The sequence below is a fragment of the Ostrea edulis genome, chromosome 6 (genome assembly GCF_947568905.1).
Source record: "Ostrea edulis chromosome 6, xbOstEdul1.1, whole genome shotgun sequence".
Classification (NCBI taxonomy): domain Eukaryota; kingdom Metazoa; phylum Mollusca; class Bivalvia; order Ostreida; family Ostreidae; genus Ostrea; species Ostrea edulis.
Genome location: NC_079169.1, coordinates 24,582,489 through 24,595,472, shown reverse-complemented (window position 1 = coordinate 24,595,472; position 12,984 = coordinate 24,582,489). Strand labels below are relative to the sequence as shown.

The following is a 12,984-nucleotide window of genomic DNA, read 5'->3' as shown; positions in this document are numbered from 1 at the left end:
AGATATGTCGACGCCGCTTTATCGTTCAATGAAATGTGAAGATAAGGAACATTGATCACTTTCATAACTTAATGAATTACGTACATCCAAAACCCTAACAGATTAATTCTATATTGTTACCTGAAACGAGTGGTAATGAAACCACGATGTTCAAAATGCGTTTATTAAATCATTTTGAATAACTCAAAGCTTGCTGACGAATGACATTTTTAATTCATGCACAACGTCTCAAGCTAACTTTCAATAATATGGCAACATACGAACACAAAGCTAGCTCATTAACTTACATGAATCCTTGCACGATGTCAATATACCGGAATACATAATAGTTCGATACTTAACCCTCCCTCCCAATTCTTTTACTGTTCTAATTTTGCTTTCACTTTATCCGGAAGTCTGTATTGTTAGCTCGTACCAATAAAACCAAAGTTGAATTGTTGAAATGACGCGATATTTTATAAACATATTTCACCAATTTACTTGAAAATAAACCCTCTTACAATCCAACAGAAGTATGCGAAGTAGGATAATCCTTAGTGCAAGGGTTCATTGTACCACCAGACAATACAGCCATTTGCTCCATTTCCTCGAAAACTTCGTCGAATTCTGATGGATCTGATCTTGTGCTACTAATGTTTTAACGGATATCGGAAATCATTCGATGTCCTTGCGAAATGTCCTAAGAAGTACTTTCTAATTTCTTGCTTACACCTGACATATACCCCCAAGAATTATGGATTGTTTTAAAAGAGGCTATAAATTGTGGATCTGTGATTTCTGCAATCAAACTTTAATAGAACTACAACAGTGTTTTATCATAGCTTCTTTAAAAACTCGTTTACAAGCACAGACGATGATCCTAAAAACCAGCACAATTATAAAGAGATCTAAACCTCACATCATGCTTGTGACACTGGGTACTAATAAACTTTAAAGAAGGATGTCAGGTGGTTATTGTAAAGCTTTGTCGTGTAGTGTAGACATTGACGTATCTCAAGATATCAGATCTCAAGTCCAGGCATCAAACGTACACACTGAATTTAAAAAAAAATGCTACAGTGAGATACGACAGTACTGCAAACAAGTAGATACAGGTTGTGAAATCCCATGCATATCTCGATTGTTTTTATCACAGAGAGGATTAACAAACATTGCGCAAACGTCAGTTTAGATATCATTTGTTACGTTTATTCAACATAACTCCGTGGAGAAATAACTGACAGTAATGGCGGGATGCTTTTCCTTGTAATTGAATGGTTATGGAAATAGTGGGCAGCTGCCCAACAAATATCCAGGCCTGGCAGCAATCGGCCCAGAAATGTGACAATACCGACCAATACCACTGTCTGTTCAACGAATTTTCTCAGACGGTCAGCGGTTGTATCGACCCAATATGGGTTGAAGGAGGTGAGAGATTCAAATATCCTTATACTTCATATCTTAGAATTCGTAAATTAAAGTATAACCAGCAGTCATTTCTGTATTGATCCTTATCACTAAGTGTCATTAAATTGTTACATATTCATGAAGCATATTTTTAAAGTACATCGATTTCGTATACAAATGTACCAGAGTCTCGGTTTACGGTTACCCTCCATAAAGAGTTTTAGGAATGTTTTAAGATTAACACGCGTATTAGATATCAACCAAATGGGCAATCAAGCTTGCAAGCCATTATATTTTTGAAGAATGGAATGCTACCAAAAAGTCAGATTTGAGCTCCGCTCATACCTTGAAAATGTCAAAGGTACGTAGTGACTTCTTCGCTACACACTCAAAATTTAAAAATAAGAGTCGCGAGTCTTTCTGATGAGATCTTACAACCTCATATCTCATGTCGCAGCAAGTATTGGCACCATAAAGTACCTACACCACTACAGCCCTGATCCCCATACAGTGGTCTAGATTTGAGGACTTCCCTAACGGCTTTTAAGTGACAACATTTTCGATGGGATGTAAACCAATAAAAAATCATATTGTTTTGTTTGTAAATACATTCATCATTTGAGAAATCGTCAAACCAAAAATAACGTCTTCAAAACGATGCTTCATCGTTCCTAGCCTTATCATGTAAATGCCCACCACGACTCATTTTCAACGTAAATATGTCTGACAGGTACTGCAGCCTAGTAGTTTGGGTGATTCTTCATCCTGGTGCCACGACACGCTGATGACGTTCTTCTTCAATAAAGAGCCCGGCTTTCAAAGCGAAAGTAACGACTCTTTTGGATATGAAGTTAAAAGCGGATGTAACATGTCACAATAGGCGTTGACACGAGTTCAAAATTGTGGCACATAACCTACAATTTGTGACATCTCTTTATGAGAGAAATTTATTTGAATGGAAAGTTAAAAGATTGTGGCTGGTTGATTGTGTCATGTTGATTTTCTTTTCCCTAAAAATGATACGATTGCTTCTCAGTGTTGATGGTTGAAAATGGGTGAACGTAAATAGGTACTCTGGTATACAAGAAAGATATAATCAGTGAAGTATAGCCTTAACTCTAGAATGTGTGCTATATATTGGATTGATGTTATAAGTTGAATTTTATATGAAGGGTATTGCCCATTGTACAATTCCAAAGCACTCAAATTGGACACAGAAAAATGTCAAGATGGCTGCCCAAAGGGAAATTACAGATCCTTTGATGTATATAAATGTAAGTGAATGGATTTCATAATTGAATATATGTGTTCAGACATGTAGAACCAGGGGGACTGCCCCCGTTCACCCCCGTTATTTCTTCATACAAAGTGAGGTGTGATTCCTTTTTCTTGATTTTTGACAGTATAAAATGGTAAGACTTTAAACTGAACTTATGCAGTGAAGAACGAGTATTCGCCCAATCCCTATTTGGTTAAGAATATGACGTTTGCGCAAAATAATTTTTTATTTCTATTTATAATGATTCTCCGCTTGCCAAATTTACATCTTTAATTGATTCGTTTTTATCTTGTCCATTTTTAAGACTAATGTGAAGTCAACTTCTCTGACCGTTCCTCTTTGAAAAACGACGCTACTAGTTACAAATACCCTTTTAGTTGATAATCAAACCAATAATATCAAATCTATAGTTAATGGTCAAAGTGAATGAAGTCTTGTTTACTACATAATCTTTGAATCGACCGGAGATCGAAACCGGGACCTTTGAATTACATTTTTACTATTTGGATGATCTACATGTAACCACTGAGCTCACCAGACCGATATACAAAGTGTAGTAATATTACTGCAATATAGAAACAAACATTTTTTTCCTGCAAGTTCTGTTGAATGTCTTATCTAGAGTATATGTATTTCAGTGTAAATTAATTGAAGGACTTTCAATTGCCAAAAGATTTGAAGTTTCACTGTAATGATCACACATGCTATTAAAAAATCCGATTGTCACACCATTTCTCAACTGAATTAGCACGTAGACATTTATTTGTTGAATACTATATGTAATATATACTAGTTATCATATATTTGAAAAACTTCCTTACACATAAAATAACCAGGATTAATATACCAAATGTATTTAAATGACGTATATGCATTTATTTTTAGATTCGGGTTGCTATTCAAACCAACAGTAAGTTCAAATTGATTTTTGCACTAGTACTAGAATTACATGTAAAAACAAATATGCTGGAGTTCCTCATCGACAATATCTTCGTAGTCTTTAGTGATCATATCTTCCAACAGTCTCCTTCGTTACCTGCGTTGTTCTTATATTCTTATGAAGCAAAATTTATTCAACAACTTCTACGTGAGAAGACAAAAATGTCTTGCCGTGGCAAGATATATCGACGAAGTTTTATCTATTAAAGAGGAAGGCACCCCCCATTTATATGATACATGATAGGATTAATCAAATGATACAAATCTGTCATATTATTTTGTTGATATACAGCCTAGATAAGCTTCAGCACTAATTTAAAAACGTGAAAAAATTAAATTCCCGCCATCTATAGAGGCAGCCATGTTGTGGAACTCTTTTGTATTCAAGACCACAAAAATCAATAATTTTGATGTCACACCGTCTGTTCCGGTTTTGATGAGATTCTAAGGTCATCAAAGATGTGCATGTGGTAGATTTTACGAATAAATAGGTTGGTATCTATCTGTCAAGCTGTTAATTGTACTAATGTGAAGGGGATATGTGACTACGTCAACAAACGAAATCATTTGAAGCTGTGAGTTTTCGGGTCGTATGGAACTTTAAATGGATATTTGAAAGTATGTTTAGACACAAGTATAGTAGGAAAATATCTTAAGAATTTTTTTTATATTAAATTTATGAGACAGCAAACAAGAATACAACGATATCAGACCTCAATCGTGCGCAATTTTTTGTGCGCCGTAAATCGAAGGTTTTTAGTTTTTAGGTTTTTAATCGAAGGATCTGTAGTTCTCTGTTCCGTCCCAATATTTTTTTTCAGCGAGCTACAGTTCTGAAGCTATTACTCTTTATGCAATAATTCCTCAAAACTGACAAAGTTCAATAACCTTTAATTTTCTCAAAAATTGGACGAAAATCAAAATCCTTGCCACATGTACACCTTCAATACCCATATAAACACTTTGTAAAATAAAAAGACTCTCATTTGAACACGGTGCGAGAAGTTCACCGAATAAATCATGTACAGTAACTCTCTTTGCAATAATTCCTCAAAACGGACTAAGTTCAATAACCTAATAATGTAAAACTTATACGGTACCGATTTTGATGCACCAGATGCGCATTTCGACAAATAATGTCTCTTCAGTGATGCTCAACCGAAATGTTTGAAATCCGAAATAACTATGAAGTTTTAGAGCTAAATATAGCCAAAAACAGCGTGCAAAAAAAGTGGAGCCAAATTCGTCCAAGGATAAGAGCTATGCACGAGGGAGATAATCCTTAATTTTGAAATGAATTTCTAAATTTTATAACACCAATTCAATATACATCCGTATTTTCAAGCTAGTAACGAAGCACTAAGCTACTGGGCTGTAGAGACCCTCGGGGACTAACAGTCCACCAGCAGAGGCCTCGACCCAGGGGTCATAATGTAAAACTTATACGGTACCAATTTTGATGCACCAGATGCGCATTTCGACAAATAATGTCTCTTCAGTGATGCTCAACCGAAATAAAATTCAAGAAAATCAAATCCTTATCACATGCACATCTTCAAAATCCATACAAATCCTCTGTAAAACAAGATGCTCCTCACTTGAAAATTGTGGGAGGAGTTCACCGGACAAATTATGTACCTCCAAATAACAATAATTTTCAAATAAAGGGGCACAACTCCTGCAAGAGAGGTCAAAATGGATCAAAATTGCAAAGCTAAAGGGTGTTAAGAAAGTTCGTTCCATGATTCACATCATGCCTAAACTTATTTATAAACAACTCATATACAAGTTTTTATGTTTTTAATAACCAGACAGTCCACTTTTGTTTTTCATTACATTTTTAATTCTGTTTGGCATTGAATGAATTAAAGAAATAAAATGTTTCTGAGTTATCTCCCTCCATGTACGTTGAAGTCGGCGGCGTAATTGGCTCATTGTTGTTGGGCGCGAATCCTTGTAGGCCTCGCTGTTCAGAATACTCCAAAGATTTTTTATACAATTTAGGTCTGGGGAATTGCCTGACCATTCTTCTTTCTAAATAAAGTTTGGTAAATTATTTTCACACCAATTTTGTGTTAGGAGGGCAGTGTGAGGTGTCGCTCCATCTTGAACAAACGTAGCGTGTCCTGGATATTGAACCAACTTTCGTTCGTCAATCCTACCACTATTTTTCTGTCGATTCAGAGCAGGTTTTAGTTCTTTTTGAAGAATTTTATTCACAGAATAATCAGCATTAATAGCTTTGCCGGCTGGAACAATGTGAAGTTTGGACAAACCCTGAACTCCCATCGCACCCCATATCATGACTTTAGCGCTTGACTTGACACAGCTTACGTCTGGAACCTCATCTGACTGGGACCCCCATACAACATCATCCTGTCGGTTCGGAACATGAAACATATACTTTGTAGATTCATCACTAAAGATGTAGTTTTCCCAGTCTTCAGCCGTCAAATGCTTGTGATCACGAGCAAATTTCAATCTATTTTGCCTCTGCTTTTTTGTCAGTTGATTTCTCGATCGTTTAAATGCCTTCCATTTTTTAACTGTTCGCAAATAATTATAAACAGTTACACGACTTACATTAAAGCCTAAGTTCTTAAGTTCCTTGTTGCATTTTCTTGTTGATTTTCCTCTTTTGTATTTTATGTTCTCCACTTTTTTCTTTACTACCCCCACTATTTTCGATGGCCGACCGGATCTCGGTTGTTTATTTTGCTCTCGCTTTCGTCTCCACTTTGTTACCCATCGCTAACTTTTACATAGTTGCTTAGCCACATCCTTCACACTTAATCCTGCATCTAATAAAGCCAAAGCTTGAGCTCGTTCATTAATTGTATCGACACTTGTACAGGACGTCTGCTTTTTCAACGAACTCGGCATATTTATTTCATGACGTAATAGACATTATGTTTACATCACTCCATAGTAACACGAGAGAGTGCACATTGGGAAAGATAACTACCGATATAATGAAAAAAAAATTCTAAAGTGCTACCAGTAAAAATTTGAAACAAAAATATTTCGTTTTTCTATTTAATTGTTTTAAATTTACAAACGGAACGGATTTTCTTAACACCCTTTACATAGCAAGTTTCTGCTTGATATGTGACAGTGAAATGAAATTAGAAACAGAAAACCCCGAATGGGCAGACGGGTGTACAGACGGACGGACGTATATATATTGCTGTACAATGATATATCCCGTCTAAAGACGGGCGTATAAAACGGATGTCCCGCGTCACAGTGGATATGGCACGCTAAAGAACCATCACTGCTCAATGGCCGTAAGTGCCGAGCATATACCTAAATTTGAAGTCTCCATATGCGTGAAAAATTCTCAAGAGGAATGTTAAACAAGATACCATATATCAATCTAAAAGTACATGTTTGCTCTAAATGGCATTGTTTGACAACATTAAGGGAAGACCAAGCAGTACCATTATGAGTCATTCTAACATAAAGGATCGACCGACGACATGAATTGTTCATTTACAAGATAAAAAATCGTTTCATTCTTCGATCACTTAGAAAAATCTCATTTCATCAGGAAACCCCCATCTTAAATACTAGTATCACATGCATTTATAATTGCTGGAAATCACCTGACGCACATGTGGCTATCTATAGAAGCCTAACAATGCATAATTTATCCGTAATCCGGAACACACCGTGTTTTTCGGTGAAAGGCCCAATGTGTCCCGGATGATTTATGCGTGCCACAATATATTTACTTTCTAAATATTCTTCTCGCTGTTTTCAAGGTGATATCCGAAAGACCTCTGATTCTCACTTCTAAATGCCGAGCATTTGGCGAAGGAGCAATCACTACTTATATTTACATATTGGGTTTGACACGACCATGGTACGAGCGAGCTCGAACTTACGGTCTCCCGGTTACGGAGCAAACGGTCTACCACTGAGATACTGCGACCGGTTGTGAAAAGTGGCAAATATGTTTTCGGCAGCTGATACTTATGTACATTGTATATGTACCCGTTTAAATCATGAAAATGTGAAAATAATGAACAGTGATCAGTCTCATACATGTAAATCCCACAACTACTGCTGATTTAAAAAAAGATTGTTTAATATCCTGTATCATCAACTTATTTGTCAGTACATGTAGCTTTCCTCGATTTAAAAATTTATCATACGAAGAATATGTTCTCGATGATCGAATTAGTTGAGAGACATAAACAACAAATGCAGGTGATAATGGGATAATGCTACATAAAATATGGAAAGTTAACGATGGGGAACATGAAGTCCTCACATTTTTCATAAAAGTTGAGGTGGAATTTTAAAGTTAACATCAATAAAATATCAAAATATAAAGCTGATACGGAAGACTGTGGTGTCTTTAATTCATAATTCACTCTCATAAAAAGGTGAAGATTTCGAATAGCGACCAATTTCATAACTCCTATAAGGAATGCAAAAATTAAGAGTCGGACAAACAATGACCCCTGGATATACCAGAAGTGGGATCAGGTGCCTAGTAGAAGTATACTGTGTGAACCGGTCATACCCGCCATGAGCCTATATCTTATCCTAGATCAGGTAAACGGAATAATCTAAAGTCAAAATCAGTGGGTAAACACCGGTCTAACAATCGGCATGAAACACGTCCGACAGCATTTGAACCAATGACAGGTTGTATTGGCAAACTAGATCGTTAAACTGACCACAGAATTTGCAAAATTCTGACTTTAAACGAGACTGTTGAATCCCCTGTAACATCAACTCGTTTGTCAGTAGTCTGCCTCGATTTAACAAGAGGTCCACATACCTTTTCGGTCACCCGATTACTAGTGAAAAATTATCACTACTCCCGAGGGCTATGAAATGTAGGAAAAGTTTCCTGTTCTTAATATTTAAGTTAAATTTTAACATTTAGCAAAGGCATTTAAAACAATATGTGTTCTTACAACTTCAACGCCCTCATAAGTGCATACACTGATGAAAGGCTTCACATAATATAATAGGTGTATTAACATTAAAACATTAAAAGATATGACTAATTTGGACCCATCCTAAAGTAAAACCCCTGGGTTGTGAAATTCACCATTTTTCTGCTATTCCTTAGTATGCATTTATATTTTATACAGTATCGGCAAAACTTACACATAAACACCATATACTAAGTTTGGACCCACCCAGGGGTCAAAATCCCTTCCCCGGGGATCATGAAATTTACAATTTTGGTAGAAGTCTTCCTGCTTTACATCATAATGCATTTAGTTTTTCTTAAACATGTGTGGTTCTAGAGAAGATGTTTGAGAATTGGTAATTTTTTGGGCAGTTTTTGTCCCAATTCTAAGGTCCCAGGGGTGCAGAAATCCTGAAATTTACCATTTATGTTCCCCTTGTCCCAAAGATGTTTCATACCAAATTTGAAAAGAATTGATATAATAACTATTAAGAAGTTAAAAATGACTATTGTTCACACATTTAATAACTGATCAGTCCCCCCCCTCCCCTGACACCAACACCCCACATCCTACCCCTGGGAGTATCACATTTACAATTTTGTTAATGGACTACCTGCTCTATCTAAATATCAATTTAGTTTCAATTCAGTATCAATAACACTAAAGAAGATGTTATCTAAGTGTTTTACACATAAACACTATATAACAAGTTTGGCCCTGCCCTGGGGTCAGAAACCCTACCCCAGGAATTATGAAATTAACATTTGTGGTAGAGGCCTTCCTGCTCTACATCACAATGCATTTAATTATTTAAATGTTTTACACATAAACACTATATAACAATTTTGGCCCCGCCCTGGGGTCAGATCCCCTACTCTGGGGATCATGAAATTTACAATTTTGATGGAGGCCTTCCTGCTCTACATCATCGTGCATTTAGTTTTTCTTAAACATGTGCGGTTCTTGAGAAGAAGATTTTTGAAAAGTTGTCAATTTTGGGCAGTTTTTGCCCCGCCCCTAAGACTCCAGGGATGTTGTCGTCCTGAAACTTACAATCTATGTCACCCTTGTCTCAAAGATGCTTCATACCAAATATGAAAATAATTGGACTGGTAGTTATCAGGAGGAAAATAAAAATGTTCAATTGTTAACACACGACGACGGACGACAACCAATTGCAATAGGTCACCTGAATTCACTCAGGTGACCTAAAACTTATCATACGAATACCAAACTCTTGAGTATCGAACCAGTTGAGGGACATTAACACCATATAAGGTGATAATGGAATTTTGCTACATAGATATGGGAAGTTGCATCGCGATGGAGATGAAGTTTGTTGTAAAAATGAGTTGTTAGCTTGCCATTACCATCTATGTTCAATGAAATATCTAAGTACAAAACAGTACGGAAGATTCTGTGGTGTCGAATCTACTTGGATACGTTAATGAAAATGATCATTGTTAATATATTAAACGTCGTCTTTATATCTAAATGTCGAGTTGAAGGCCACAACATGAGCTGTTTTCTTAGGAAAAGATTTTTTTCTTCTCATTCCTTATCATCTTAAATGCAAATAGTTCTTTGATGAATTACATGTACATATGTACATGTATTTATACGCAGATAGTTTTCTAGGGCCTTGACCAATGATAATTGTGAAATATAGCGTGTGGTATGCGACTAAGGCATAGCATTTTGCAAATTTAACTGGATGAATATTAGTCATAAATATTATGCTTAACCAACCCCAGAGATTAGAAAGTCTCCTGATGTCAATGTAGTTGATTCCCATTGATATTCCAAATATTTGTTTTTAAGGTGATTACGTAACAAATCTGTAAAATAAATAGTCTTTGCTCAATCTATTTTCAATTTGTTATACATTCAGATATGATTTTCATTTTTTATCTCTGATGGAATTTGAAAGTTTTTTTCTATTGGGCAGAGTATCGTAAAATTGCGTTCATTTTTAGGAGTTATGAGATTGATCAATGCTCGTTATCCATACCCTTTCTTTAAAACATTCAAGTTTAATTTGTTCTTGTTATGAAAACGCATTGAGAAATTAGAATTATCAGAAAGACGAACAACAAATATTCCATATACTATTTTAGACCTAGTTATAATGAATGAATGTACTCACAGAAAAATATTTAATCTTCAGTATTTTTTCCCAATTCTGTCATAGACCAAGTTCCAGTTCGACAGCTGCTGTGACCAATGTAACTGAAGCTCCAGGTCCCCTACCACCAGGTGGTTCCTCATTCAATGTGGCTGCTGTGGTTGTACCCGTGTTGTTAGTTGTCATCATTGCCGCCGTGGTGTTTGCTGTTCTCATTTACAGACGTTATAAAGGTACGGTTAATGCTGAAATGCAAAATATAGATATGTTCTAAGTGAATTTAACAGATCACGATCAACATTACATTGAATCATACTATTCCTTGTTTTATGTAAACATAAAATGTATGTCCATATGCGATTTATCAAACGAATGGCTAGCGGGCGTTAGTAACCCGGTACACTAATCTAAATGTGTCTCTTGATGTTTGTGCACTAGGCGGACTTTTAATAATAATAATAATAATAATAATAATACCATATTTATATAGCACCCTTTTCATACACTATGTTCGCTCAAAGGTGCTTTACAATGCATATATACCTTACAACAGAATGTTATGCACATAATACATAGAAAATAGATAAAACATTAAAAGCTGTACCTATCCTGATTGTACACATAAAACATGAAAACACAAGATACCATAAACATGCTAGATAAGAATAAACATCAGTTTCAGGGCGTATTAAAATAATAATAATAATGAAATACACACACGCACACACAGCATATAATGTCTCAACTATAATACATTAAAACATAGATTTTTTTGTTGTTCTTTTTTTTACTTTAAATAAAACATCACAAAATGGTACTCGAAAGTTAGGACACATAGTCTTTAGTTTTCACAGTTTTTCACAGAATCTAACCTACACAAGTGACTGAAATGATAGAAACTAGTCCTGGAAAACTTGATGGACAAAATGTGTTTTCAGTGACTTCTTGAATGCACAGAGTTTTCTACAGTCCCGTACATGTTCTGAAAGGACATTACACAGTTTTCATAATTGTTATGGTAAACTATGCATGAATATAAAAAAAATCTTTATATTTTGAGTTCCTATCGTGAAACGTTGATATGATTTATAAATACTTTAATTCAATATAGTGAATGCCTTGATTCGATTTGGTAGAAACATTGATGTTTTGAATCATTCTTAGATTCAAAACTCAACATTCACTTGACTTGCTACAGTAAAGCGCGTTGTCGGAGGGTTCCTTCTCGAGCCGCGGGTTCTAAAGTCCCACGCCTCTCGCATTTTATCAATGGTTTTGTTTCTTGTTCTATGTCTCATTCGAACATTTTCCTCTCATAAAGTGTACTGTCAACTGCATACAATTCGTACGTCCTGAGATTTATTAAGTTAACGATTTGCATCATACATTTCTCGAACTTCATATGATTTAATATAAATAAACAAAACAAAAAAAAACCCAACAAAAAACCAATCAATGTAAACAATAAATTGAAATGGACAAGATACGTTACACGAGTAACCTATCATTGGGTCAAATGCTGTCTGACGTGTTTCATGCCGATTGTTAGACCGTTCTTGGCACACTGATTTTGACTACGGATAACTCCGTTTGCCTCATAAAGATATACGGCTCATGACGGGTGTGACCGGTCGACAGGGTATGTTTACTCCTCCTAGTACCCGATCCCACCTATGGTGTGTCCAGGAGTCCGTGTGTGCCCAACTCTATTTTGTATTGCTTACAGGAGTTATGAGATTGGTCACTGTTCGTTATCTTCACCTTTCATGAGCATATGTAACATGTAGAAAGGTGAAGAAAATGAACAGTGATCAATTTCATTAATCCTATAAAGAATACAAAATTAAAAGTGGGGCAAACATGGACCCCTTGGAACATCAGGCGTGTAGGAGGAGTAAGCATCCCCTGTTGACCGGTTACATCCGCCGTAAACCCTCTATTTGATCAGGTGAACATGCATAGAAATTGGTTTAAAATGGCCTAACAAGTGGTATGAAATGCGTAACACAGCATTCGACCTAATGACAGTTGTATTTGCAAACAAGACCATTATTACGACCATAGAATTAGCAAAATGCTGACTTTGAACAAGGCTTTAAAAACCCATGTAACTTCAACTTAATCGTCAGTAGCCTGTATCGGTTTAGAAATTTACGCAAAACATGCTCTCGCGTATTGAATCAGTTGAGAGACATAAACACCATTTATACAGGTGATAATGGAATATTGCTAAATAGATATGGGGTGTCGACGGCAGAGAAGCAAAATTCATAAAGGAATTACAATACATACATATATAACTTCGAATAATAATGATAACA

The 12,984-nt window shown here is 35.8% G+C and overlaps 1 protein-coding gene across 3 annotated transcripts in view; it reads left to right on the top strand.

Moving 5' to 3' along the window:
• The first annotated feature begins 1,113 nt into the window (after window positions 1–1,113).
• Window positions 1,114–12,984, top strand: part of LOC125683232 (uncharacterized) — a 35,991-nt gene continuing 24,120 nt past the window's right edge. For 2 of the 3 annotated variants that reach the window (XM_056142113.1, XM_056142112.1), the window contains exons 1-4: window positions 1,115–1,407; window positions 2,559–2,660; window positions 3,551–3,575; window positions 10,730–10,896. In XM_056142113.1, the coding sequence (XP_055998088.1) occupies window positions 1,254–1,407; window positions 2,559–2,660; window positions 3,551–3,575; window positions 10,730–10,896 (448 nt within the window). In that variant the 5' untranslated portion in view covers window positions 1,115–1,253. Of the gene's footprint in view, window positions 1,408–2,558; window positions 2,661–3,550; window positions 3,576–10,729; window positions 10,897–12,984 lie in introns of all 3 variants that reach the window. The other variant, XM_056142111.1, reaches the window with a different exon arrangement.